At 43.0% G+C, this 21,695-nt stretch overlaps 1 protein-coding gene across 1 annotated transcript in view; it reads left to right on the forward strand.

Annotated features, from left to right (window-relative positions):
- The window catches only part of FRAS1 (Fraser extracellular matrix complex subunit 1), a 174,163-nt gene that overhangs the window by 68,035 nt on the left and 84,433 nt on the right, over positions 1-21,695 (forward strand). The window contains exons 6-14 of the mRNA XM_037392849.1: positions 263-396; positions 3,146-3,229; positions 3,857-3,958; positions 4,062-4,253; positions 8,452-8,541; positions 10,094-10,241; positions 12,566-12,709; positions 13,019-13,153; positions 20,982-21,125. Coding sequence (XP_037248746.1) covers positions 263-396; positions 3,146-3,229; positions 3,857-3,958; positions 4,062-4,253; positions 8,452-8,541; positions 10,094-10,241; positions 12,566-12,709; positions 13,019-13,153; positions 20,982-21,125 — 1,173 coding nt within the window. The remainder of the gene's footprint in view (positions 1-262; positions 397-3,145; positions 3,230-3,856; positions 3,959-4,061; positions 4,254-8,451; positions 8,542-10,093; positions 10,242-12,565; positions 12,710-13,018; positions 13,154-20,981; positions 21,126-21,695) is intronic.

Genomic DNA, 21,695 nt, shown 5'->3' on the forward strand with positions numbered 1-21,695 from the left:
GGCTGTGAGCTCCAAAAATGCCTGAGCTATTGGGTACCTTTTCTCATAGAAGTCTAGTGGGAGAGGTGCATCCAGAGCTCTTAATTCACGAGTCTAAATCCCTTGAAAACTGGTGGAATTGTTACTGTCATTACCTGCTTTCACAAACCAGGATTTTGAAACCTGAGATGCACAAAAAGAATCTGTGTTTTAATTCTGGCTGATGGAAAGGGATGAAAGGGCATTAGGAAAGAAAATTATCCGTTGTTTTCATATCTCTTAGAGCCTTGCCTCTTTGATGGACACTTGTTCCAGGATGGTGAGGACTGGCGCCTTGGTCGGTGCTCCAAATGTGTCTGCAGGGACGGTGTGACTCAGTGCTTCACAGCTTCCTGCCAGCCTCTTCTGTGCAGCCAGGTCAGGACCCATTGGCCTCCTGGGGTCATTACTCATCACTGTCACCTTTTCCTTGGCAAGGGCCGTTTCTTGACTAGATGTAAAAGCGGGCAGGCAAATCTTCTGCGTGACAAGTGGGTGATTTGGAAAAGGGATTTTTGATGTGTGAAAATGGTGTGGAGTGATGGTTAAGTCTGTCAGTATACATGTGCTGTCCTGTCTCTTCCCTAATACCTTCTTTCCCCACCATTTTACTCTTATCATGCCTTTGGTAGCTAATTAAGCACAAATACTGTCTAAAAAACCTACTTTTTGTTTTGTACTAAAAAAAAATTTTAGGGTTGATCAGGAAATATTTTTATTTCTGTGAGGGAAGGAATAACACAAGATTTTTAATGGGGCTTTATCTTCACAAATTTCAGTGTTTAATTTGCAGCTGAAAAGATTGGTTTGCAGGTCTTGTTAATTTTTTTTTTTACAAGAACTCTAGAAACACAGTTGAAAGTAGTCAAATGCAGATGAAATTCCCCTTTTGACTTTAGTTTAGAAACAGAAGATCTCTTCAGCTGAAAGTAAAGTCTCAGAGCACTATTCCTTAAGTGTGCTTGTGTTTAGAAATCAACAAAACCAATAAGGTAAGTCAGGCAAGCTCAAGTAGTGGCTTACAGTTTTAGTCGAGTTGAGGGAACTGGGACATTTCTGTCTCCAAGGTGTATGATGTGGACAAATGATGAGTTCTTAGCACTTATGCAGTGATCAACCCAAGCAAAACACTACAAGTTAGTATGCAGTATTAACACAGGGGTTAGTAAAGGCAGGAGGCTATACACAGTACTCCACATTCTATACAAGTGACTTAATTTTTTGAATTCCTGTTATTATATTGGAAGTGCTTAAGGGTGTGACTGTGCTCTTTGGATTTTTTTCATTGGGCCCATTGTACAAGTTTTCTTGGGCACTCCTTTACAGCAGCATGCCGTGCTAAGGAAATGAAGGAACTGGCTCTCTGGAAATCTCTTTCTGACCTTGACTTTATGTTTTAGGGGCTGCCATTTGCCAAATATTTGTTAATCTATTACTATGTTCCAAGGATGAATCCGGAAGCTCCCTTGAAATGTCTGCTCCGGCTGAACACTCCTCCCTGTAGCACTGAGAAAAACAAAAGCAGTAGTCATAAACTTTTTTTTTTTTTCCTGTTGATGCTTACCCAGCTTTCTATTACTGGATCAGATGTTTGTGCAATTAACGCTTTTTTTTTTTTTTTGGTAGAAGGAAAGCCCACCTGTTTCTGTGCATGCTAATGGTGTTTTGCTTCGTGTTTAGATAATCAGTTAGTATTCACTGACTAAGTATTGTGCATTAAAATAAATTCATGCCTACTTTAGATTCCTCCTTTCCCACTCCAAATGGACTGAGGTTACCTGCTGGCTGATTGTTCTAATGTTTAATTGGATTTAATTTATGGAAACAGAAACAACTGTGTTGTTGCTGTGACATATGTGAGAATAATCAACTGAGAGCATCCAAGTTAACACAGCAGAAAGCTAATGCTGGTGATGTTTCAGGTATTTCCTACCAAGGTGCCCAGTAGAAGGGATGTTGGTAGGATGTGCAAGGATCCTGTTCTGCTGTCAGTCATACCTGACTTTTTCTTTCATGTGCCTTTATCTCTGTCACTTTCTTCATTCTCCACTTCCTGTCAAAAGCAAATACATAAACTCTCCCAGTATTAAATTCTCATTTTCCATCTTCCAGATAACTATGCCCTTCCCTGGGTGCTAAGGGAGAGGAACTTCACAAATGCTGGTTGCATGAAGGAGTGCACCTGGATGTTCTGCCACATATCCCACCAAAATCCACGAAAGTTCTTTTAACTCTGCTGGGAAACCTATCATTGATAAGTTTTATACTTGTAAAGTCTTCCACTCTTTCTTTGAAAGCTAGTGATTTGACTAACAAAGCAGCTGAAATAATAGTGCTTGGCATTTCAACACTACTTTCAGTCCACAAATCAGTCTTCAGTCATCCTGATGTGGCCGGAGGGAGGTGCAGGTGAATAACACTTTCCCAAATCACTGGATGTATGCAAAATTATAGCAGGGGAATCGCAGACATGATTTTGGATGGATGAAGTTGAGGCATGCAGGAACTGTTACATTGATGTGAAGTGCCAACCTATTTCAATGTGATTTAAATCAGTCATGAAAAGGTTTAAAATGGGATAATCCAGTTTTAAGCATAATTTAACACCTGTACAGACAGTTGTGCTGAAAGGATTTAACTAAAATAGTGCAAATGCCTGAGAGATGGCGAGTGTAAATCACACATTCAGAGACTCAAAATGTGGCAGTACCAGGAATAAAACCTCTTCTCTCCTCCATCTCATGCTTTAGTGTGCTTTTCTACATAGCTTGAGATATACTCTGTTTTCCTCTGTATATCTGTATACCTGAATATATGTACTTTATCTCGTGTGTGTGTGTGTGTGTGTGTCTTTATCTGCATGTATGTATCTATCTGTATATTTGGACCTCAGTTGCCATCCAAAGAAGTCCAGAAAGTGAGATGAAGGAAATACTTTTCTTGCTAGCTTTCTACACTAATCTCATGCTGTGAAGACTGCCCCCAGATACTGGAGCCAAAATGAAGCCTTGATTGACCCCAGGTTATCACACAGATACTAAATGCCTGGCATTCCAGGCAGTGATGCTGAGCCCCGTGTTAACTGTTAATGCTCTTATTTTACTTGTCTCTCCCGGTTTCTCTTTAGGATGAAGTTATGGTTATGTCTCCTGGAAAATGCTGCCCGGAATGTGTCCCGAAGCCCTGCTCAGTGTCAGGAAGAGTGTACCAGGTAACCTTTGACAAGCCACACCAAAAGGCAGTTGTTCACAAATTCTGGCACACATTGCTCTCCCTACTCCCTGACATCTGACTTTCTGCCAGCACTGTTAGTTTAGTACAACTGTTGCTTTTTTTCTTCCTGGAAAGCCAGAAGAGTTGAAAGAAATTAGGACTAGGTAAGAATTTGCTGGCAAGCAGAAAGGAAGTTTGCACGGTGAAGCAGATCAGGCACTTTCTTTTCACACTTTTTGGAAGGAGGAAAGCAGAAAGCATTGGTGAAGGTCAAAGTGTTTATAGCTTTTATTGTATCACCTGAAATTAATTTAATGCATTATTTAATGAATGTATGTCTGCGGGTTTTTCTGTTAATGATTATTTTTTGCTAATAATAGTTGTTAAGGCCTCGCTAATGTCACAGCTTGCAAGTAATGAGGAATACACACTATAGTGTCTAGACCTCCTACCTTTTCTTCCTGTTTGCTGATCACCTACAGGTGAGCGGTTTTTAAGAAGTTTATTATTAGATACAGACATGCAGAAGGAGCCATCATATTCCATAAGCAGCACAGATTTCTGGGAAGGATTTGGTTATTTACAAAGAGTATTTAACGATTGTATACGTGTTCTTTTTGAACAGCATGGTGAGCAGTGGAAAAAAAATGCCTGCACTGCATGTGTGTGTCACAGAGGAGAAGTCAGATGTCTGAGAGAGACCTGTGATGCTATTACCTGTGAGAAGGTAGTTAAAAATCATTCACCTCTGATACCCTGGCTGTACACATCGCCGTGCCCATGCCATAAGGTTCAGACAGTCCTGCTCAATGGTTGCTGATGTTTTGTAGGGGGAGAAGAAAGTGCAGCGTCCTGGGAAGTGCTGTGAGGAGTGTGTGTCTTCCAAGAGAAACTGCTTGTATGATGGCACTATCAGGTACCACAGTGAGATGTGGAATAGCACTCAGTGTGACTTCTGCATGTGTGATGAAGGGCACGTCACTTGCCAGGAAGCAGAGTGTGCCAAAGTGGAGTGTGCCAAGGTAAGAATGTTTTTTTTCTTTCAGGATATATCAGTCAAGTCTTGTGATATTTTTTCCTCCTCTTTTTTTTCTCGACTGACATCTTGAGACACTCAAAAAAACAGACCTTCTCTCAGGGCTTGTTCTGTGCATTTACGTTGAAAACACTTCACAGGAAAGCAGAGTAAACTTTGGATTTTCCTTGCAAGTTTGACTGCTCAGTGGGCTTGCATTGTGAAGCAAGCCAGTGTGAATCGGTGACTAATTTAGCTTGGATTCCCTCCCAGGCTGTTGTCTTGTCTGCTACAATGGAGGGTCAGACACTCAGATGTTTCAGTGACCACTGGCTTTACCAAGAGCTGAACATAGGGAGAGGCATACAGGTCAGAGACAGTTAAAAGCTTAAGAAATGTTCCTTTTATCTTCATTCTGTATGCTACAGTGGGCTTCAGTAAAGTAGTTGGATATGGAAGTTGATGTTCCACTTCTCTCCATTTTTTCCGTGCCGTTCTTGGCATGGAAGTGAAGCTGGTAAGGTATTTTATTCCCAGTGCTGTTTATTCCAAAACTAATCCCCCCTCGTCCCCCAGTTATGTTTGTTCTCTAGAGGATGTGCAAAATGCATTAGATAGGGTTGAATGCTTCACACACAGACATACACAAATACGTTTTGAATTGCCTTTTTGCAGTGGAGTAAGACTTCTGTGTTGTTTGTCACTACACCTGTTTTAATTGGTGGGCTCAGATCTACTTTATACCTACTACTCCACGGTGTCAGTGAAGAGAAGGGAAGGAATTGTAGCTTTCTGAGTTTTCTCTCTCAGTAGCAATGCTTTTCTGGTGACTCTGCCTGTATGCTAAATCTTGAGTAGCAGCAGCTTTGTGTTGTGTCTGAAATCCAGCCAAAATCTGGGCATAATAGATTCACTAGATTTTATTGTTTTAATGAGTGTTCAAAAAAGTGTGAATCTGCCCATGGGATCACAAATGATGATCATGCAGAGAGGATGCATCTAGGAATAAAAGTGTATGCTTGTTCATCTGATTTTGTGCCTTTTAAACAGCAAAATACATGGAGTGTGGGACCCAAACTCTTGTCACTGGCGTAGTACTGCTGGTGATCATCTGACCTTAAACTGCATGCAGAGAATTTGCTGGGTGGAAAGTCGTGGTTGTCATAAAATCTTGTGCACTTGCATCTGTTTCAGTCAGCTTCCTGCGTGCTTATGGCTGTAAATTGGATCATTTACACTAATGATGATGGCATGCTGTCATGGCTCAGTAGGGAGAATTATTTAATATTCATGCTCATATCTTGGGTACTGACAAAGAATCCATTATTCAGAAAAGCCAAGGATATTTTACAGAACAATAGCTGGAGACGTTAACATGTAGGGTTCAAAACTAGGGGTTTCAAAAGTGTGTAGCATTATCACTCACGTAGCAATTTTTCAAACTCGGGCACTCAAAGGTAAGCACCCCTCTAAAAGCCCGAGCATCTAAAAAAGTGGTGGTGTTTGTCAGAGTATGAACTGCTGCAATTTTGAATTGAATGAAACGGGATTGCTAGTGAGACAGAAGGAGGAAGACTGCATCAGTGTTGCAGACAAGAGTTATGGTCCCACTTGATAAAAGATATTTGCCCAAGGTTTTATAATTCTGCATGACTTCCCTTAAGATAACCCAGCTTCCTCAAGTCGTGTTCAGCCATAGTTTACCTTAATAGTACAAGGTGAAGTTACTACAATAAAGTATTTACTCAAAAAGCAGATGGAGTATTTTCTTTTTCCTTTGCTTTTTCCTTTTTGAGTTGCAGGTCTGTTTTTTAGGCACCTGCATCAATAAATCGGAGCTGATGTGAAGCTAGGAGCATTTGGATTCATCCCTTCATTAAGGCACTATTAATTTCCTGGTCACATCATCCTGTTTAAAGTGTAATGAGGCCACAGATATGAACTGCAAATCCTAGACAGCTCGACGTAGTATAGCAGCATTACCTGAGGGTAGGGTAGAGGTTTAGTTTATAAACCCTTTCAAGCAAACCTGTCCAGCAACTGCCAGATGAAAGTGTCTGTGGTGATTCTGACCTAATCTTCAAAAAAACATTTTCAGCGGGTTACTGATGAGCTAGGAATACAAGTTACGTGGCAGGCAGGGTTAGCTGTGGATGTTGAAGTGGATACACTCAGCCAAAACTGCTCAAGCTGTCAGAGCATGAAGTAATCCTGCTGGAGCACTTGCCAGCATCCCAGCTAAGTGAGCACACTCGTGGCAATGTTCAGAGGAGGATGAGTTATGGGTGCTACCAAGGGATGCTGCAGCCTACCTGAGTAGGCTGGCGATGGAGTATTTCTGCTAGCAGTCCTGCAGCCCCAGAAACTACAGGATCAGTAACATGGAGCTTGCAGGGTGCTGTATAGCCAGCAAGCTGCACAAGTCTTTCTGATACTTAGAAGAAATGGAGCTGGGGGGTTGAGAGTTACGAATGGTGCATGTAGATGTAGGTGTGTACGTGTTTGAGAGGGATTACATAAAATATTTCTTATCTTTTCTGCCTCCAGCCCATCACTGCCTTTCAATATTCTCAAGCTGGAATACGATGAATCTCTCTTCAGCAAAGCCACAAGTTATCTGACATAGCCTCTCCCTTTTCTGAGTCTTGGCAGAGCAGTGTGGTTGCATTTTTTTTTGGCTAGGCAAGCCATGTTCCCTGGCTAGCTGTTCTCAGTTTACCTGTAGCGTGTGTTTATGTATGTGGGTGGGGATGTAGGCAGAGGTGTGGATAGGAGAGTTTACGGTATATAGTAGTGACATGAGATCCAACCACTGCCAATGGCATTTTGAAGTAATGATTTAAGAGCAAAAATGTATAGAACCAGCAGAGAGAGATTTAGGCTGTGTGTGGTCCTTGATGACTAAGAGCCATATGGTTCCTCCTGTCTTACCCATTCTCAGAAACACACCAGGGTTGTGAGAGGGTGGCCTGACTTAGTTGTTCTACTTTGTTGAAACTAAGAGTGACCAGTGATGTTACTGCCCTATCTATGTCTAAAGTAATTTGCATACAAAAATTGGTGAGAGTGCCAATGTGGCACAGTGGAAAATATGGAGCAGATGCCCAGTTGGTGTAAATCAGCAAAGCCATTTGGTAAACTTGGCGCTCAGCTGAATTTTGTGAGCCATCAGAAGAAAACAGCTACACGCTGAAATGGAAACCAGTGTGAGCTGTGGGGTTTCAGTGGGTGTGTGAGCCCCTTGCAGGCATTTAATGAACGGTTGTGACTTCTCTGTTGTGGTAGGTAAGGAAGCAACCTGGTTGCAAAAGGAGGAGGATTATGCCTGCTAAGATTTGGGGAGGGGTATTAAGACTGACATTTAATGGGTGTAGATTAAACAAGTGCTTAGTGGAGGTTGGCACCAAGTCTAATTTAGTCATTTATTTGTAACTACTTAATGGTAGTGGGTTTGTATACATATGCCTGTTTTCTGACTAGTATGGATTACCTTACCTATGTTTACAGTGTGTGAGAATCTGGCCCAGAAAAGCTACTAAGGTCAGGAAATTGAAGCTGTTTCTTTTGAGTTGTGTCCTGGCTCCCTAGGACAGTGTCTCCCTCTTTTCTAAGTACTCAGCTTCCACTTGGGCACAAAAAGTTGTGATGAATTAGGACACTTTATTCCTGTCTCCTGCTGCTAAATTCTTACCTTCAAACTGAAGTTATTTAAGTGCATTCTATGGAATTGTACCATTGTAACAAAGAACAGTCTTCTTCCGTCCTGGATAAACAGAGCATGTGCTTTGAAATTCTCTTGGGGAAAAAAAAAAGTAGAACGTTCAAAATGAAGGTAAGCTTCTATGCATTGAAATCGTGACAGTGGTCCAGTAAGATCCTAGTGATCCATGGTAAAAATATGTGGAACAGTAAAAATATTCTCTGTACTTGCAGTGGATTATACTGGGTCTTTCTCTGCAGGATTTAGGAATGAGGTAATGGCCTTATCACTGAATTCCCTGGCCTTTTCTGAGATTTGTTCTGCAACTGCACCAAGCAGATTTTTCAAACTGTACCTACAGAGATGGAGTAGGCTAGAGAGAAGATAAGGTGAAATTAGATATCGGAGATTGCATTCCAGGGCAGGAGCTGCTCTGTCTCTGCATTCCACAGTATTTTTGGTGATGTTGGTTCCATTTGAATTACTGCAACCTTTCTCTTCACAGAGTGAAGAATTAATTCACTTAGATGGGAAGTGCTGTCCTGAGTGTATCTTGAGTAATAATTACTGTGTTTACAAAGAACATACCAAAGCTGTGAGTATCCTGGTACTTCGGAGCACATAGTAGTAAGTTCTGCTCATAAAGATTTGGGGAAATTGGCTCTCCTCTCCAGTTCTGAGAAGAATCTTATTTGCAAGTGTAGCAGAAAAATAATCCCTTAATATTGTTTGCAGGTTGCTTTTACAACTTACAGAATGCACTTGTTTATACTGCGTGTATCTGCTGCAGAGTTTAAGTTTGCCTTGCTTTCCTTTCTGCGGCATAATCAATCGTTTCCCTTTAATATTTAATATAGATACTCATAGGTTTCCTGCACATCTCATGGACTTAAAGATTCCTGACTTGAATCCTATAAAGTAGAAGCTACAGAGCTGGGGCAATGTATAGCTTTCCGCCTATGTATCCCACCGATTATAATTTTTACTCTAACAGGAGTCCATTACTTCATGAATATTTTCAAGGAACTTTCCTTCTGAAGTTAAATAAAAAGGAAACATGAAGTATCTTGGTTTTAATGTACCAGTAATGGACTTTTCATTGCTCTGACAGATGAGGACTGGAGCTAATAGCTGCTGTTTGCCAACAGATGTGAGAAATGGGAAGTTTAATACTGTTCTGTGGGGTTTTTTTTCTAATGCTAATACTTTTCTTTCCTCAACTCTCTTTTTCTGACCCAAGTGAGGTAAAATATATTAAGGTGTCAGGTTTATTCCAGTTTGTGCTTTATTCCTTTTAAGAGAGGCACTGTCACAAAAGCTTCGTGGGCGTTTAAAATGCTCGCTGTCTCTTTTCTGTCTTTTGACTTCCTCACATGTTGCCAGCAGAACCTCGGCCACCAAGGGCAGGCCTAAGGATGCACATCGCGGGAGAGGAACCATGGGTGCAACATCTCTTCCCTCCACTGACTAGTAAAAGTAGGCAGGTGTCAGGTGCCATGGGTGGTTCTGGAGAGAGCCGGCAGTACCTCTTCACCTATGTGGCGTTTCGGCCCGTACTCAGTGGTGGAAAGCCAAGCAATTGAAGAGAGGAGAAGAGGACATAAAACGTGGTGATGGTTAGAAAGAGATTTAAAGTGTGACAAAAAGGTCATTATGCAAAGACATAGATTCAGACAGTGGACAGATGACAGGTATCTGTTCAGATACGGAGCAGATTCAAGCACTTGGTACCAGGTTGTGAAAAAGAAGCAGACAAGTGAGGCAGCAAAATTTGGAGACAGAAGATGCTTTGAGTGAGAGAAGACAAAGGGAGGTGAAGAAGTAGAAAAGCCTTACTGCTAACTGAAAAAACACGCTGCTTTGGAGGGAGTGCTGAGAGGGAACGTGTTCAGGTGTTCCAGGCCAAGGATTTTTCTCAGTAGGCGCTTTGCAGGCTGTCTGATTCCGGAAAGGCAAAGAGGGCAAGAGGGTGATGGTAGAGAGGCATGCAGTCCCGTCTTGGCAGGCGGCGGTGCTGAAACGCTCCCAGAAATGTTTAATTTACTGTAGTACTGATGTAGCCTTGCGGTTTCCATGCACAGCAAAACTACGTTGTGCAGAAGCTCTCCTTCGCTGCTGATGCTGGCCGTTTGGTTTTTCTTGTGCAGAACGGAGAGACGTGGGAGGAAGGGCCGTGCGGAGAGTGCGAGTGCCGGGACGCAGTGGTGACGTGCTTCCAGCGCTCCTGCCCACCCTGCCCGCTGGGCAGCGTGGCTTTTGAGGTGAAGGGTGACTGCTGCCTGCACTGCGCACCAGGTACAGACGCAGGGTCCGTCATTTCTTAACGTCCCTCGTGTTGGCTGGGAGCATGTGCGTCAGTGCACCTCTGGCACAAGGGGTTGTTCCGGCATCCCTGCGCCCTCGCTTCCCCAGGTCTGACACCTGTGTTGAATGTTAACTTGTCTTTGGTTTTCAGTTGCTAATTAACTGGTTTCCATATCATTGTATTAAGGTTCTCAGAGAGGTTGAGGGCTCCATCCAAAAGCTCCCACTGACTTCCCTTGGTTTAAATTATAGCTTTCTTTTAGCAAAAGAGTTTCTCCTTGGGGTTGGTTTTGGGCAATGTTTTGTCTTTTTTCTTCAACATGAATTTCATAAAGTAGAGGACTGTTCCTTTCTGAATCCTAACATGGGTTTTGGAGTTTATGGGCTCTTGATTATTTCTTGGGAGTGGAAAGAAGTTAGAGCCTGCTTACACTGTTACACCACAAGCTCACCTGGGGCTGAATGGCTGTTGGTTAATAATTGTGTGGAAAGATTAGGATAGCCATAGCTTAGATATTAATTTTGCATATAAATTTGTTTTTCTCCAGGATATTGGCATTCTCCTTGATTTACATTTCATAGTTGGTAGGCTTTAGCTGTGGTTTGCTAATTTTTCATGTTGGTAGCTCTCTTGTTGCATTCATATAACTTTGGTTTTATCAGAGTGCTCCAGTTAATGTTTTATCTCAGTAAAAAGAAAACAGTTTCACAGTTTAATTATGCTGTCATTTGCAGGAATGCCTTGGCATATTTGCCGTATTAGTGTTTTAAAGTTTGTTATTTACTGCATGCTAATAAAAAGGCAAAGCACTATTAATTGAGACGTGAGAAAAATGGGTTTTGGACAGTTCAGGTAAAATTGTCCTGGATTTTCCAAAGGGAACAGCATCTGCACAGCTTCTAAGGAGGGGGCAGTTTATAAAGTGCTCTCAGTTGCCCTCTGTGCTCCTTATCAAGTGGTCCCACTGTGTACTGGGTACCCATGAAAATCTGACCTCTTAGTGTAGCTGCTGTAATGGTAGCATTTTGGAAGACCCAGGCTTTAAAGTCATAGTATTGGACATAGAGCCAAACTTGCAATTTGTGTCCTAAATGGTAAACGGAAATTTCCTTTACTGAAACCTGCTGTTTTGTCTCTGTCTTTTTCTGGTTTGCATTGGAGGGGATGAGAAACAAATGCAAAATCCAGCCTGCAGCAGTTCAATCTGTGAGCCCAGAGCATCGGCCCCTAACGCATCTGCTTCGTTAAAGCCAGTAAAAATTTATTGCTGCTTCTCACAGATGTGCTGGGGGAAGCAGGCAGAGAGAACCCATTCATTCTCAACCAGTGTAAAGCATATAGCCCTAAGCATAGCTGTGTTTATGTTAAAACCAGCAAATATGCCCTCTCACTAGGAACATTTGGGTTGGAGCGGAGGGAATTTTTTTGTACCTAGAGAAAAATTGCCCATTCTGCACCTCTCCAAGAAGTCTCCAGTTCATTGTCAGACTGGAAGGTTGTGGCTGCATATACCTGTGGAAAGTTATTGCAAAGAAATAGATAGAGACAGAGTTTTCTAGTCATTCTCCCTGTTTATCACATTATCCTCCTGTTTATTCATTGTTATCTTCAACTGTGTGTCTTCTGTAGCTTTTGATTCCACATTCTTTCCTTAGATACATCTGCCTGGAAAATTGCAGGTTGTTTAGTGTAAATGAAGGAGAGGTTTAGCACTGGGATCCTTTTTGCTGACTTGTCAGGAAGGAACAGGCACCTTTTCTTCCAGCAATCAAAAGCAGCTCAGTAGTAAAGCAAAAGTAGTCCTTCTCTTGGCTCTGCAGAGAGCGCAGCCACGCCATTTGAGAAAACATCTGTGGTCAGGAAATGCTTGCTGCGGTGCTGCAGCATAAAGCTTTTGGCTGGAGGGGGAGTTGTGTGCCGCCTGTACTCCAACCTGGCATGAGCACAGTTTTGTCTTCTTGCAGGGTCTGACTGAAGGAAACTTAAATCCAGGTTGTTCTGGATTGTTAGTTCCTGATGACTTATGATTTTTAGTGCTGAGAAACCCTGTGAATGATGAATATCCTTTTTATCAATAGTCTAGAAAATCTGAGTCTGTGTAATAACTTCTCACACACCAGAATACAGCAATATAATATTTAGCCCCTTTCATGCAATCTTGGAAAAAAACCCACTCTCAAACTAACACACCTTGAACCACCAACAGAACCAAGTAATGAATTTGGCTTTGATTTTGAAGTATGAATTGTTTTGTGCCTTCCTGGTTGAAAACACTGCTGACGGTTTTTACCTTTGTGGCTTTTCTTTGTGCCAGTTGAATGCCACCCAGACTGTCTGACCTGCTCTGAGGCCTTTGATCACTGTAGCGCCTGCCGCGACCCAAGGAGGCAGCTGCAGAATGGGCGCTGTGTGGAGATGTGTGAGCTGGGCTTCTACCAGGATGGGGGGACTTGCTTAGGTAATTTCTGCATCTGTCAGATGACTTATCTCCTCTGTTGCATGCTGTGCTTTTGTTAGTAGGATCTCACAGGCTTATTATAAAGAGATTGCCAGGCTTTGTTTGGAAAAGCATTCGGGCACATACTGAGTAGTAACCATGGACTTGAGACTTCAGAAGGTTTCCGGTGGAAGCCCCTGAAAAATGCAAATTCTCAAACTTTTGCCAAAATGAGGCAAAATGGTCTCATTTTATCAGAGCAGGGGAGTCTTGCTGCATCAAGACATTTGGGATTAATACATCTTTCTCCTCTATTGTTTCTGTTGGAAGCCTGCAATGAAACGTGCTCAGCCTGTACCAATGGATTTGAGTGCTCCTCGTGCCAGACATCCCTGCTACTGAAGAACGGGCAGTGTGTGGCTTCGTGTGGGAAGGGATACTTCCAGGATCAGCTCCTCTGCATAGGTAATTCAGAGCAAAAAAGTGCTTTTGATAGCAAAACAACAGACAAAAGCTGTACCCGAGCTATTAGATATACTTTCTGTTGGGGGATCTGCTGTTGACATAGGTGTTAATGTTTACCCTAGAGTAAAGGAAGGAGGGAACAGAGGAACTAAGTCATATGGTGTAAAATTGATTACTGGTTGGAGAAATAGTCATTCAAATTCCTCAGTGGATCAGTTCTGTTGGCCTAAAACTCTGTTTTTGAATGCTGAGGTTTGTCACCACTGTCCTTTTTCAATTCAGAATGCCCTTTTGGAAATGTGACTGTGGTTTTTGTGGTGTTAAGGGTACAGAGCAGGATGTATGCACTGATTTTACTAAGAATGTAACACCCTGAGCCATGCCGGCCAATCTGATCCACAGGGCTTTTCTTCAAGTCCAGTGCAGACTTAACTGCATCTGCTAATGCCAGACCTTTCAGGAGATGGTACTTTGAGGTGTATAGAAAATTGCTTGAAGGGGTGAGGGATTGACAGGACTCAGAAAAGCTCACAGAAAATACTTTCTGGAAAAGGTTTTGCTTTGTTTTGCCATTCATTTGTTTCACATGGTGTGTTCTTCCTGAGAGTTGATTGGACTAACTGTTCTCAGGAAGCATATTTACAAAGTAAATTAGTAATTCTATAAAACACTGAGATGTGTCTAAATCCTATATCTTAGCAATTGGAAAGACTGAGAATAAGACTGGAAAGTTAAATTTTTTATCTTTGATGAACTATAATAGTGCATTTATGAGCTTCCCTTGCTTCTTTGAAATACTTGTACTTTTCACAAACTGTAAGGCAGCTGCTTTTTCATCATGACAGTTTAATTGTTTTCTCCAAAGTTAACACTTTTCTCCTCTTGATGTTGGCCTTTTTAAAAGGCGTCTAATTATTTCTGCAGCTCTAATTCAGCAAAGGGGTGGAGCACATGCTTAACTTCTTGAGGCATCACTTTAATTTCTTTGGAACTAGCTCTCCTGCTTAAAATTAAATTCAGGCTTAGGGCTTTTGGCAGATTTCAGGGGAAGACACTTTATATTGTAAGTCCAGTTTCCTTTTCTGAAGTGGTTTTCCTCAAAGAGCTGACCATTTGTTTCAGGTTTTGAAAGTCTGGTAAGCCTCTGTCCTCCAGCAGTGACTATAGACTAGAGCCCCATTGTGCATGTATAAAGAGAAAAGAGTGACCCAGTCCAAAAGAATTTATAGACTTAAGTATCAAATAATCTTGTACTTCACTTGGTTTTATTTTACCATTTCCTTTCCACCTGCTCCTAGTGTTTTAATTGGCAGTGCCCATGTACTGCTGAAGTGGTAGGGAAGGGCTAATGTTTCATTTTATTACTGGTTTGTAGAATACTGATTGCACTTTCCATCCAAATTTGCAGTCACGCATGCTTGTAGCTGAAAGTTGCTGGGAAAATTTGTTCCTGTTTCCTTAAGGGAATTAAACCAATTTGCTTTAGTTCTGCCTGGCTGCATTTTCTGCATAAAGTCAAACCAGTGGAGAAAGTCTTAAATTTCAGACACGGTCCATAATTCATTGCCATTTGCTCTTTCGTTGTATCCTCTTTATTTTTACAAATCTGTAATCTGATCATACAGCAAGCATTAGACTATTCAGAAATACTTTTCTTACAGTGGTTTTAACATCTACAATAAACATGTTTCAAAATCACAAAAAGAATGAACTAGACTGTGTTAATTGCTGTAGTTCCAGTAATATCCTTCTTGAGGAATTTAGTCTGGAGATGAAAAAGACCTGTAAGACCAGGTTTCTTATTCCATCCTGTCATTGAAATGCTGTTGTCTGCATTGTAACAAAACACAATGAATTAACCGTTCCTTTTGTTTGTGTTTTATAATATCTGGTATGATTGAATCTGGTTTGAATTTTGGAATACAGTTGTTTGATTTCTGCCCTATTTTAATCTTACACCAGGGTTGTTTTCTGCCCCTGTCCCTCTACCTGCTTCTGTAAAGTATTAAATCCATTAAGAGAAGGTAAAGTTGAGAATAAAAGGTAATAGGTTCAGTTATGTAGCAGTGTATTTAAAGATCACGGATCAGTTTGTATCAGGCTTAGGGTGGAGTGGTAGATGAAGTCTTCCTTCTCGGGAACAGGCTGTGGAAACGGTTAAGAACCCGCCTGCCGAAGGCAAAGCAAAGGGAAGTGAAAATAAAAGATGCCTGCCTGGTAGAATAGAAGGGCTCGACGGACTTGCAGTGTTCAGTGCTCTCACTGCATTTTTCTAACTTAATTATTTATGTTTTCCAGATTATTCAAAAGCCTAGGCAGAACTCAAGTATTTCTGCTTTCATCTCCCAAAGCGCGAATGTAGAAATGTGAAAGCTGACGCTAAGAGACCCAGCTTACCGTAGCAAAACACTTGAATTTTTATTCATGACCTGTTGTTTTGTTGTGCCCTATCTGGCTGCAGAGGCTCACCTTGAGGATAAATGGCTGAACATGACTAAGCTGAGCTTGCCCAGCTCATGGTGAGGAGGGCAGATTAGAGGTGATTAGCGGTACCCTGTGGCATAGAGTGGTGGGACCCCATCTGTGCTTTCCCAAAGCCAAGCAGTGACATCTTGTTGTGTTCTTGCTGGGACACCGTTTGCGTTAGCCCTCCTGCTGTCTTCAAACCTGGGAATGTTATACCTGCCCTGGTGCAGATAAGAGAGAGTTTGGTGAGCGGATCTTTAATTGATCCTCTGACTTGTGGTCAATCATGAAAGAACAGAAACATCGCTTTGCAGGACCTCTCATCTTCTAAAAGCCTGGGCTTGTGTCACTTCTCTGTGACTCCTAGAACTGACCCCACAACACCTGAGTAACAGAGAAGAGAAAAAGACCCGTTGGCTCAGGAGCCACTGGAATGTTCTTTTGTGAACCACAAAGCGAGACCCAGGAAGTTTTGTCTGTTTAACATTGATTTTCGGGAAAGACATGTTACTGCAGCTTAACGAATACCATTGTGTCAGCTGAGGCAGAGTAATTGCACACCTTATTGCAACTGGAAGGTCAGCTATCTTCTCTTGAACATCTTTCCTTCAGCAGCAGTGTCTGGTTTAGCTGCAGGGTCTTGTCTGTAAAGTCCAGGATCCTCACTGAAGGGAGGAGGCAATGCGAAACGGCCCCTACAAATGTGAACTGAAAATAGCCAGGAAGGGGGAAAACAGTTTCCTGGCGATGCAGTCACTTCTGTTGATTTATTTTCACATAGCCGCTTAGTTGCTGTAGGCAAAGATGTTTTAGCTGACAGTGGCTCCATTGAATGCTTCCATTTTTTCCCCTGCTTTTTCAGCAGAGGTGGTGACCGGCTGTTTGGGCAAGGAGCAGCTGTTGAGTCTGGCAGTGATCCAGTGCTGAAAGAACCAAAGTTTCTGCAGGCAGGGTGTGCATGAGTGTGCATAAGCACAGGGCAGGAATAGGTTGGGACTGCTGTTCCAACTGCATGAGCCCAGGTCCTACACATTTGGGATCCATAGCTTACAACTCCAGCTGCAGTTGTACCATCTGATGGCAAACAGAGTGGAGATACTGGCTGAAACTTAGTAGCTGCTGGACTTGTGACAAAAAAAAAAGTCCTCAAGACATGTGAAAATAAATTGCCTGGTGCCTGTTGCTGCCAGCACGAGAAGTGAAGGATTGGATCTGTAGGAGCATGAATCAGGTTGTGCGTGTTTGTCATCTGGAGACTGGCAGCTGGTAACTCCTGGAGGCACAGGCCACCTCATACAGAAATGGCTGCATCAGAGGAGTCAGTGGAGCCGCTTCCCAGGGAGGGCTCACATGGCAGAGCTAGTGACTGGAGCAGCGCATCAGAGCTGAGTCTCTTGCTGCAAGAATTCTTTTTGGTTGGCCCACCTAGGAAATTGTTTAAATCCTGTACTTTGAGTTGTTTGCACTGCTTCCAAATGCTAAATCTGGCTGTCTTGCTAAAAATCAGGTTGCATTCTTTCTCCTTTCCTTCCTTTCTTCCAAACTCTGCTACTTAGATCCCTCCTGTTTCTGTCCCTTTCTGTCTCAAAGAAGCCATTTGGGCCTGGTCTGGTAGCTTGGAGTCATCTAGGAAGACATGCAATTTTAACACAACAGCTGCTTCACTAGAAGACTTGAAAGCTGCTGTGATACCCAAGAGTGGATTTGCAGGATCTTTGCCAAGGGCTAGTGAGAGCCAACTGGTAACTGGAGAGAGGGAGTGGAAGTAAGATCTTAAAATCCTTCAGCCTGCAGACTGAGCTGGTTTGTATCATTACCTGGCTTGAGTCAAGACATTACATATTTCCCCAGCAGAAGTGTGACACTGGGAGTGCTCTTAGCCCACTTTGTCTAAAACACCCTTCCTTCTTGTCTCACTCCCTTTCTTGGTAGCTGTGTGTAGAGTAGCACTTGTGTTGAGTTTCTTTTGGCAACAGAGAAACGTAGAACCACAGAATGGTTTGGGCTGGAAGAGACCTTGAAGACCCTCCAGTTCCAACCCCCTGCCACAGGCAGGGACACCTCCCACCAGCCCAGGCTGCTGCCAGCCCCGTCCAGCCTGGCCTTGAGCACTGCCAGGGATGGGGCACCCACAGCTGCTCTGGGCAGCCTGGGCCAGCGCCTCACCGCCCTCACGGTAAAGAACTTCTTCCTAATATCTGATCTAAATTTATCCTCTTTCATCTTAAAACCATTCTTCCTTGTCCTATCTATGGGGGAGTGGGCTGGGCTGCCTATCCGCTGCTCTGTTAGCCCTATGGGCATGTGTCCATAGAAAGGCCAGAGAGCCAGAAGGGAAGGCAAGCTGGGAGTTAGGTTATTCGAACTGCAGTTAGCTGTAGCCAAGGACAGTAGTGGTGGTGACAAAAGCTCAGCAGAATGGCCGTGTGCAGACTTAGGTGGAGGTGCCAATACTGCTGGGCACCATCTCCAAAGAAGAGCCTGAGATGTGGGTCCAGCCATTCCAAAGACCTTTTGAGCCTGGGTGTTGTTTATGGCAGACTCACATCCAGCAAAATGTGTGGCACTGGAGCGAGGTGAAGACATTATTCTGACATACACAGAGGGACAGCTTGAGGCAGCTGCTGGAGTGAAGAGATTGAGGTGTGGATGTGCTCTGGAGAGCTTGGTGTAGTGCCGGCAGCAAACAGTGCGCGGTGGGAATCAAAGAACATTTGCCCAACTGACCTGGCTTTCGTCAAAAGTGCATTTTTAATACAGCTGGATGCAAGGTTGCCTGTTTAACAACAGAGTCTGGAGGCCAGGCTGCTAGGAGAGAAAAGTATCTCTTGGAAAGGAGCAGCATCTCCAGAGAGGACTTGAGAACTCTGCAAATAACTGGGTATGTTCAGATGTGTCAACATATTGAGGCAAGTTAACAGCGAGGCAGGTCAAGCTGTGCAGTGGGAAGTCTATAATTAGAGCATCCGAGTCCTGGTGCCCACTCTTTCAAAAAGAAATTGAAAGTCTGAGCTCAGAGAGGAGCAAAGCATTCACGTCTGGAAGGTGAAGTGAGGACATTTACAGCGTGAACTCATACTCTGCAGTTAACTTTCAAGTGTAGACGTGCCCCAGGAGTCATCCAAGCTGGAATGAGATGCAGCTTTTTATCAGCAAGGGAAATTATCAACTGGAAAGAAAAAGCATGCACAGTCTTTACCTTGGGATGGGCTGTTTCGTATTCATTGTGCTGTGACTCAGCCATAATTAGATGCACTTGATAGCAATGACCACACTTGCTGTAGAAGTCAGGGGGAATATCCTTTTGGGTACAGGATGCCCAGCATTCTTACGATACTCTCCTCACATAGTTCAGGAACTAGAAGAGCCACAGCATTCGGGAGAGGTCAGGAAAAAAGGTACAGGAAGGTGAGAAAGGGGAAAGCAAGAGCAAGGCAATAGGAGAAGATGAGAAAAGGGAAAATAAACAAAGGTGAAAGTGTGGAGAAAGAGCATCCAGAATATCAAAGACCATGTGCTGGGCATGAACTCAAATGTCCTGTGTCTTGGCCTCCTAAACACTCCTTGTTCTAACCCCATGCATGTCACATCACATCTCTTGTGTTTCAGTTCCCTGCATACGAGATGGAGATGATAACCCTTCCCTGCCTTGAGGAGCAGTGAGATCCACTAAGATGTGGTGTTTATCTTGTGCTGTGCAGTGTGACTCACGTATAAACATAAAGAGGTGCTCCGTCTCATTAATTTAACGAACATGAGACAAACAAAAACTATGGCCTCAAGCAGAGAGAAGCAGCACAGAAACCATGCAAAACAAGAGTGAGATGGGAGTGGTGATCACTGGTTTGCTGTGAACTTACCGCTACCTGGACTGCAAACACTTTCACTCTCACCTGTTATTGGGGAGAGGATGAATTGCCTCTCACTTAGGGGGGTTACTTTGGCGGGAAGGTGTTTGCTTTTGCCACTGCTCTGTATGTAAATGTGCTCGCAGTTATGTGGGTGAGCTGCTGCTGTGTCCGCTGGTTCCTGTGTTACGCTGAGACTACTCACAGATGCGTTTTACTTGTGTGGTTGCAACTTCAGACTTCAGGTTTGCAGATACAGGGCAAATGTCAAAGTTCTGGTTTCTCCCACCTGCTGTGGTCTGGGAGCACAAGCACGTACCTGCCTTATTGTGAAATAATAAAATTAAGAATAACTTTGGAACATACCTGGGTGTAATCAAGAAAAACAATTCTAATAGCTGAAAGAACTATAATTTGCACAGTTCCTGCAAGCACTGGTAGCACATGATTTAATGTGAGTCAGTGTCACAGATTCCATAAACAGTAACCACAGTGGGCTGAATTTCCCTCACAGCTGAACTTGTACAGTTTCTAATAAGATAGCTCATTCAACAGCTGTTTTGGGAGGCAAAATGGAGCTCCGTACAGTTATTAGTTTAATTGTAAGATGTGATCTTGCTTGAGTATCACTGTTCTGCCTGTGTGGTCCTGTACCCAGGTGCCACAGAGAGGGCATTTATACGGCTTGCATTGCAGGAACGTGATGCTCTTCAGGAATATCTGAAACATTACTGTGTCCCAACTATGATATATGTCTCGCCCAGAGAGAAACGTAGCTGGTATCTCAACTCGGTGAGGGAATGCCCCTTCTCTTCTGGAAATGTCAAGGGAAAGATACGCAGTGCCCGCTGTACTGGACCTGGGACCCACTGTCCACTTTTCCCCAAGAATTACTCAAACTGAGCACGTGAGGATTTCTGCCCTGCCCAACCAGATCACCCAACAGCCAGAAGTCAGTTCCTTCTGTGCTGGCACGGAGTTCTGGAAGGGCAGGAGGAGTTGTTTCTAGAAGTAGGCTGTCTTGTTTTTAATTTTGCAGCGTCTTGATTGCAGCCCTGCAGTCGAATTCTGTGTTCATACATGGAGCTGGGTTAATGTCAGTAGTCACTGCAAGGATCTGATTACATGTCTGTTTTTCAAGTAGGGTATGATGGGATCTCTTCCCGTTTCCCTTTGTGCCTGTACAGCCCCTAGCACCAGGATGAACAAGACTTAAGAGTGTTACTAACACTGCCTCTAATCTGATTACAGCTACAGAAACCGTTCTGATGTATACTGCATATGTCATATTGCACGTACAAAATGAATCTGTAAATTGTACCCCTGAGACAGCTTGGGTGAAAGTTACTGACATGGGAAGATCAGTGGGGTTTTCTTTTCCTTTTCTGAAGCAGTGAATGCCTGCAAATTTAAGGAATAAAACTGCAAAAAAGTGAATTACTGCAAACTCTTCATTTTCAAGAGAGGATTGGAAGTTGATTTTTCGTTAATCCTGCACCTTTTTTTCCCTACAGCTTGTCATGAGTCTTGTTCCTCATGCTGGGGTGCTGCTGAGAGCAATTGTTTGTCCTGCAAAGACCCATCACACGTGCTAAAAGCCGGGCTCTGCGTGGCCAGCTGTGGACAGGGATTTTATACAAAGGATGGAACTTGCAGTGGTAAATAACCTGCTTTCTTCCTCCAGTTGCAAGAAGTTTGAGAAATGTTCTGCAAAAAAGGAATCAATATTTCATTTAGCCATGCAGAAGCTGTGATTTTATTCATGTCTAAGAAGCCAGATGTACCTTGTGCATAAATATTGGATGAGGAAAGCTGCTGTTTGTTTGTAAGATTATTAATTGATTTAAGCTAATCAGATGCTGAAAGTTTTAAGGTTTCTCTCCCTCACTGAACAGTTTGAAAGTCGGCCTGAATTGTTTCTGAGGGTTTGACAAATCCATTTGTCTGCAGAAAGAAAGATGGCCTTTGCCAGCAGGTTTCTTTAAGTTTGATTATAATGCAGCATCACATTAACTAATACCTGCACAACAAATGAGACCTGGGAGCTGGGAAGGTTTGCTGAGAAAAGGGGAAGAGATGTCTGGAGGGAATTAAAAGGCCTAAGTGAAATAGATGATGAAGGGGGAAAAAAATCTGAGATAAATAAAGAATCTAAAATTTTCCACAACCATTCAGGTCAAGTGTGGGTTTCTGCTGGCACCTGCTTCCAGCTGCTTTGAAGGACTGTA

The sequence above is a fragment of the Falco rusticolus genome, chromosome 1 (genome assembly GCF_015220075.1).
Source record: "Falco rusticolus isolate bFalRus1 chromosome 1, bFalRus1.pri, whole genome shotgun sequence".
Taxonomy (NCBI): domain Eukaryota; kingdom Metazoa; phylum Chordata; class Aves; order Falconiformes; family Falconidae; genus Falco; species Falco rusticolus.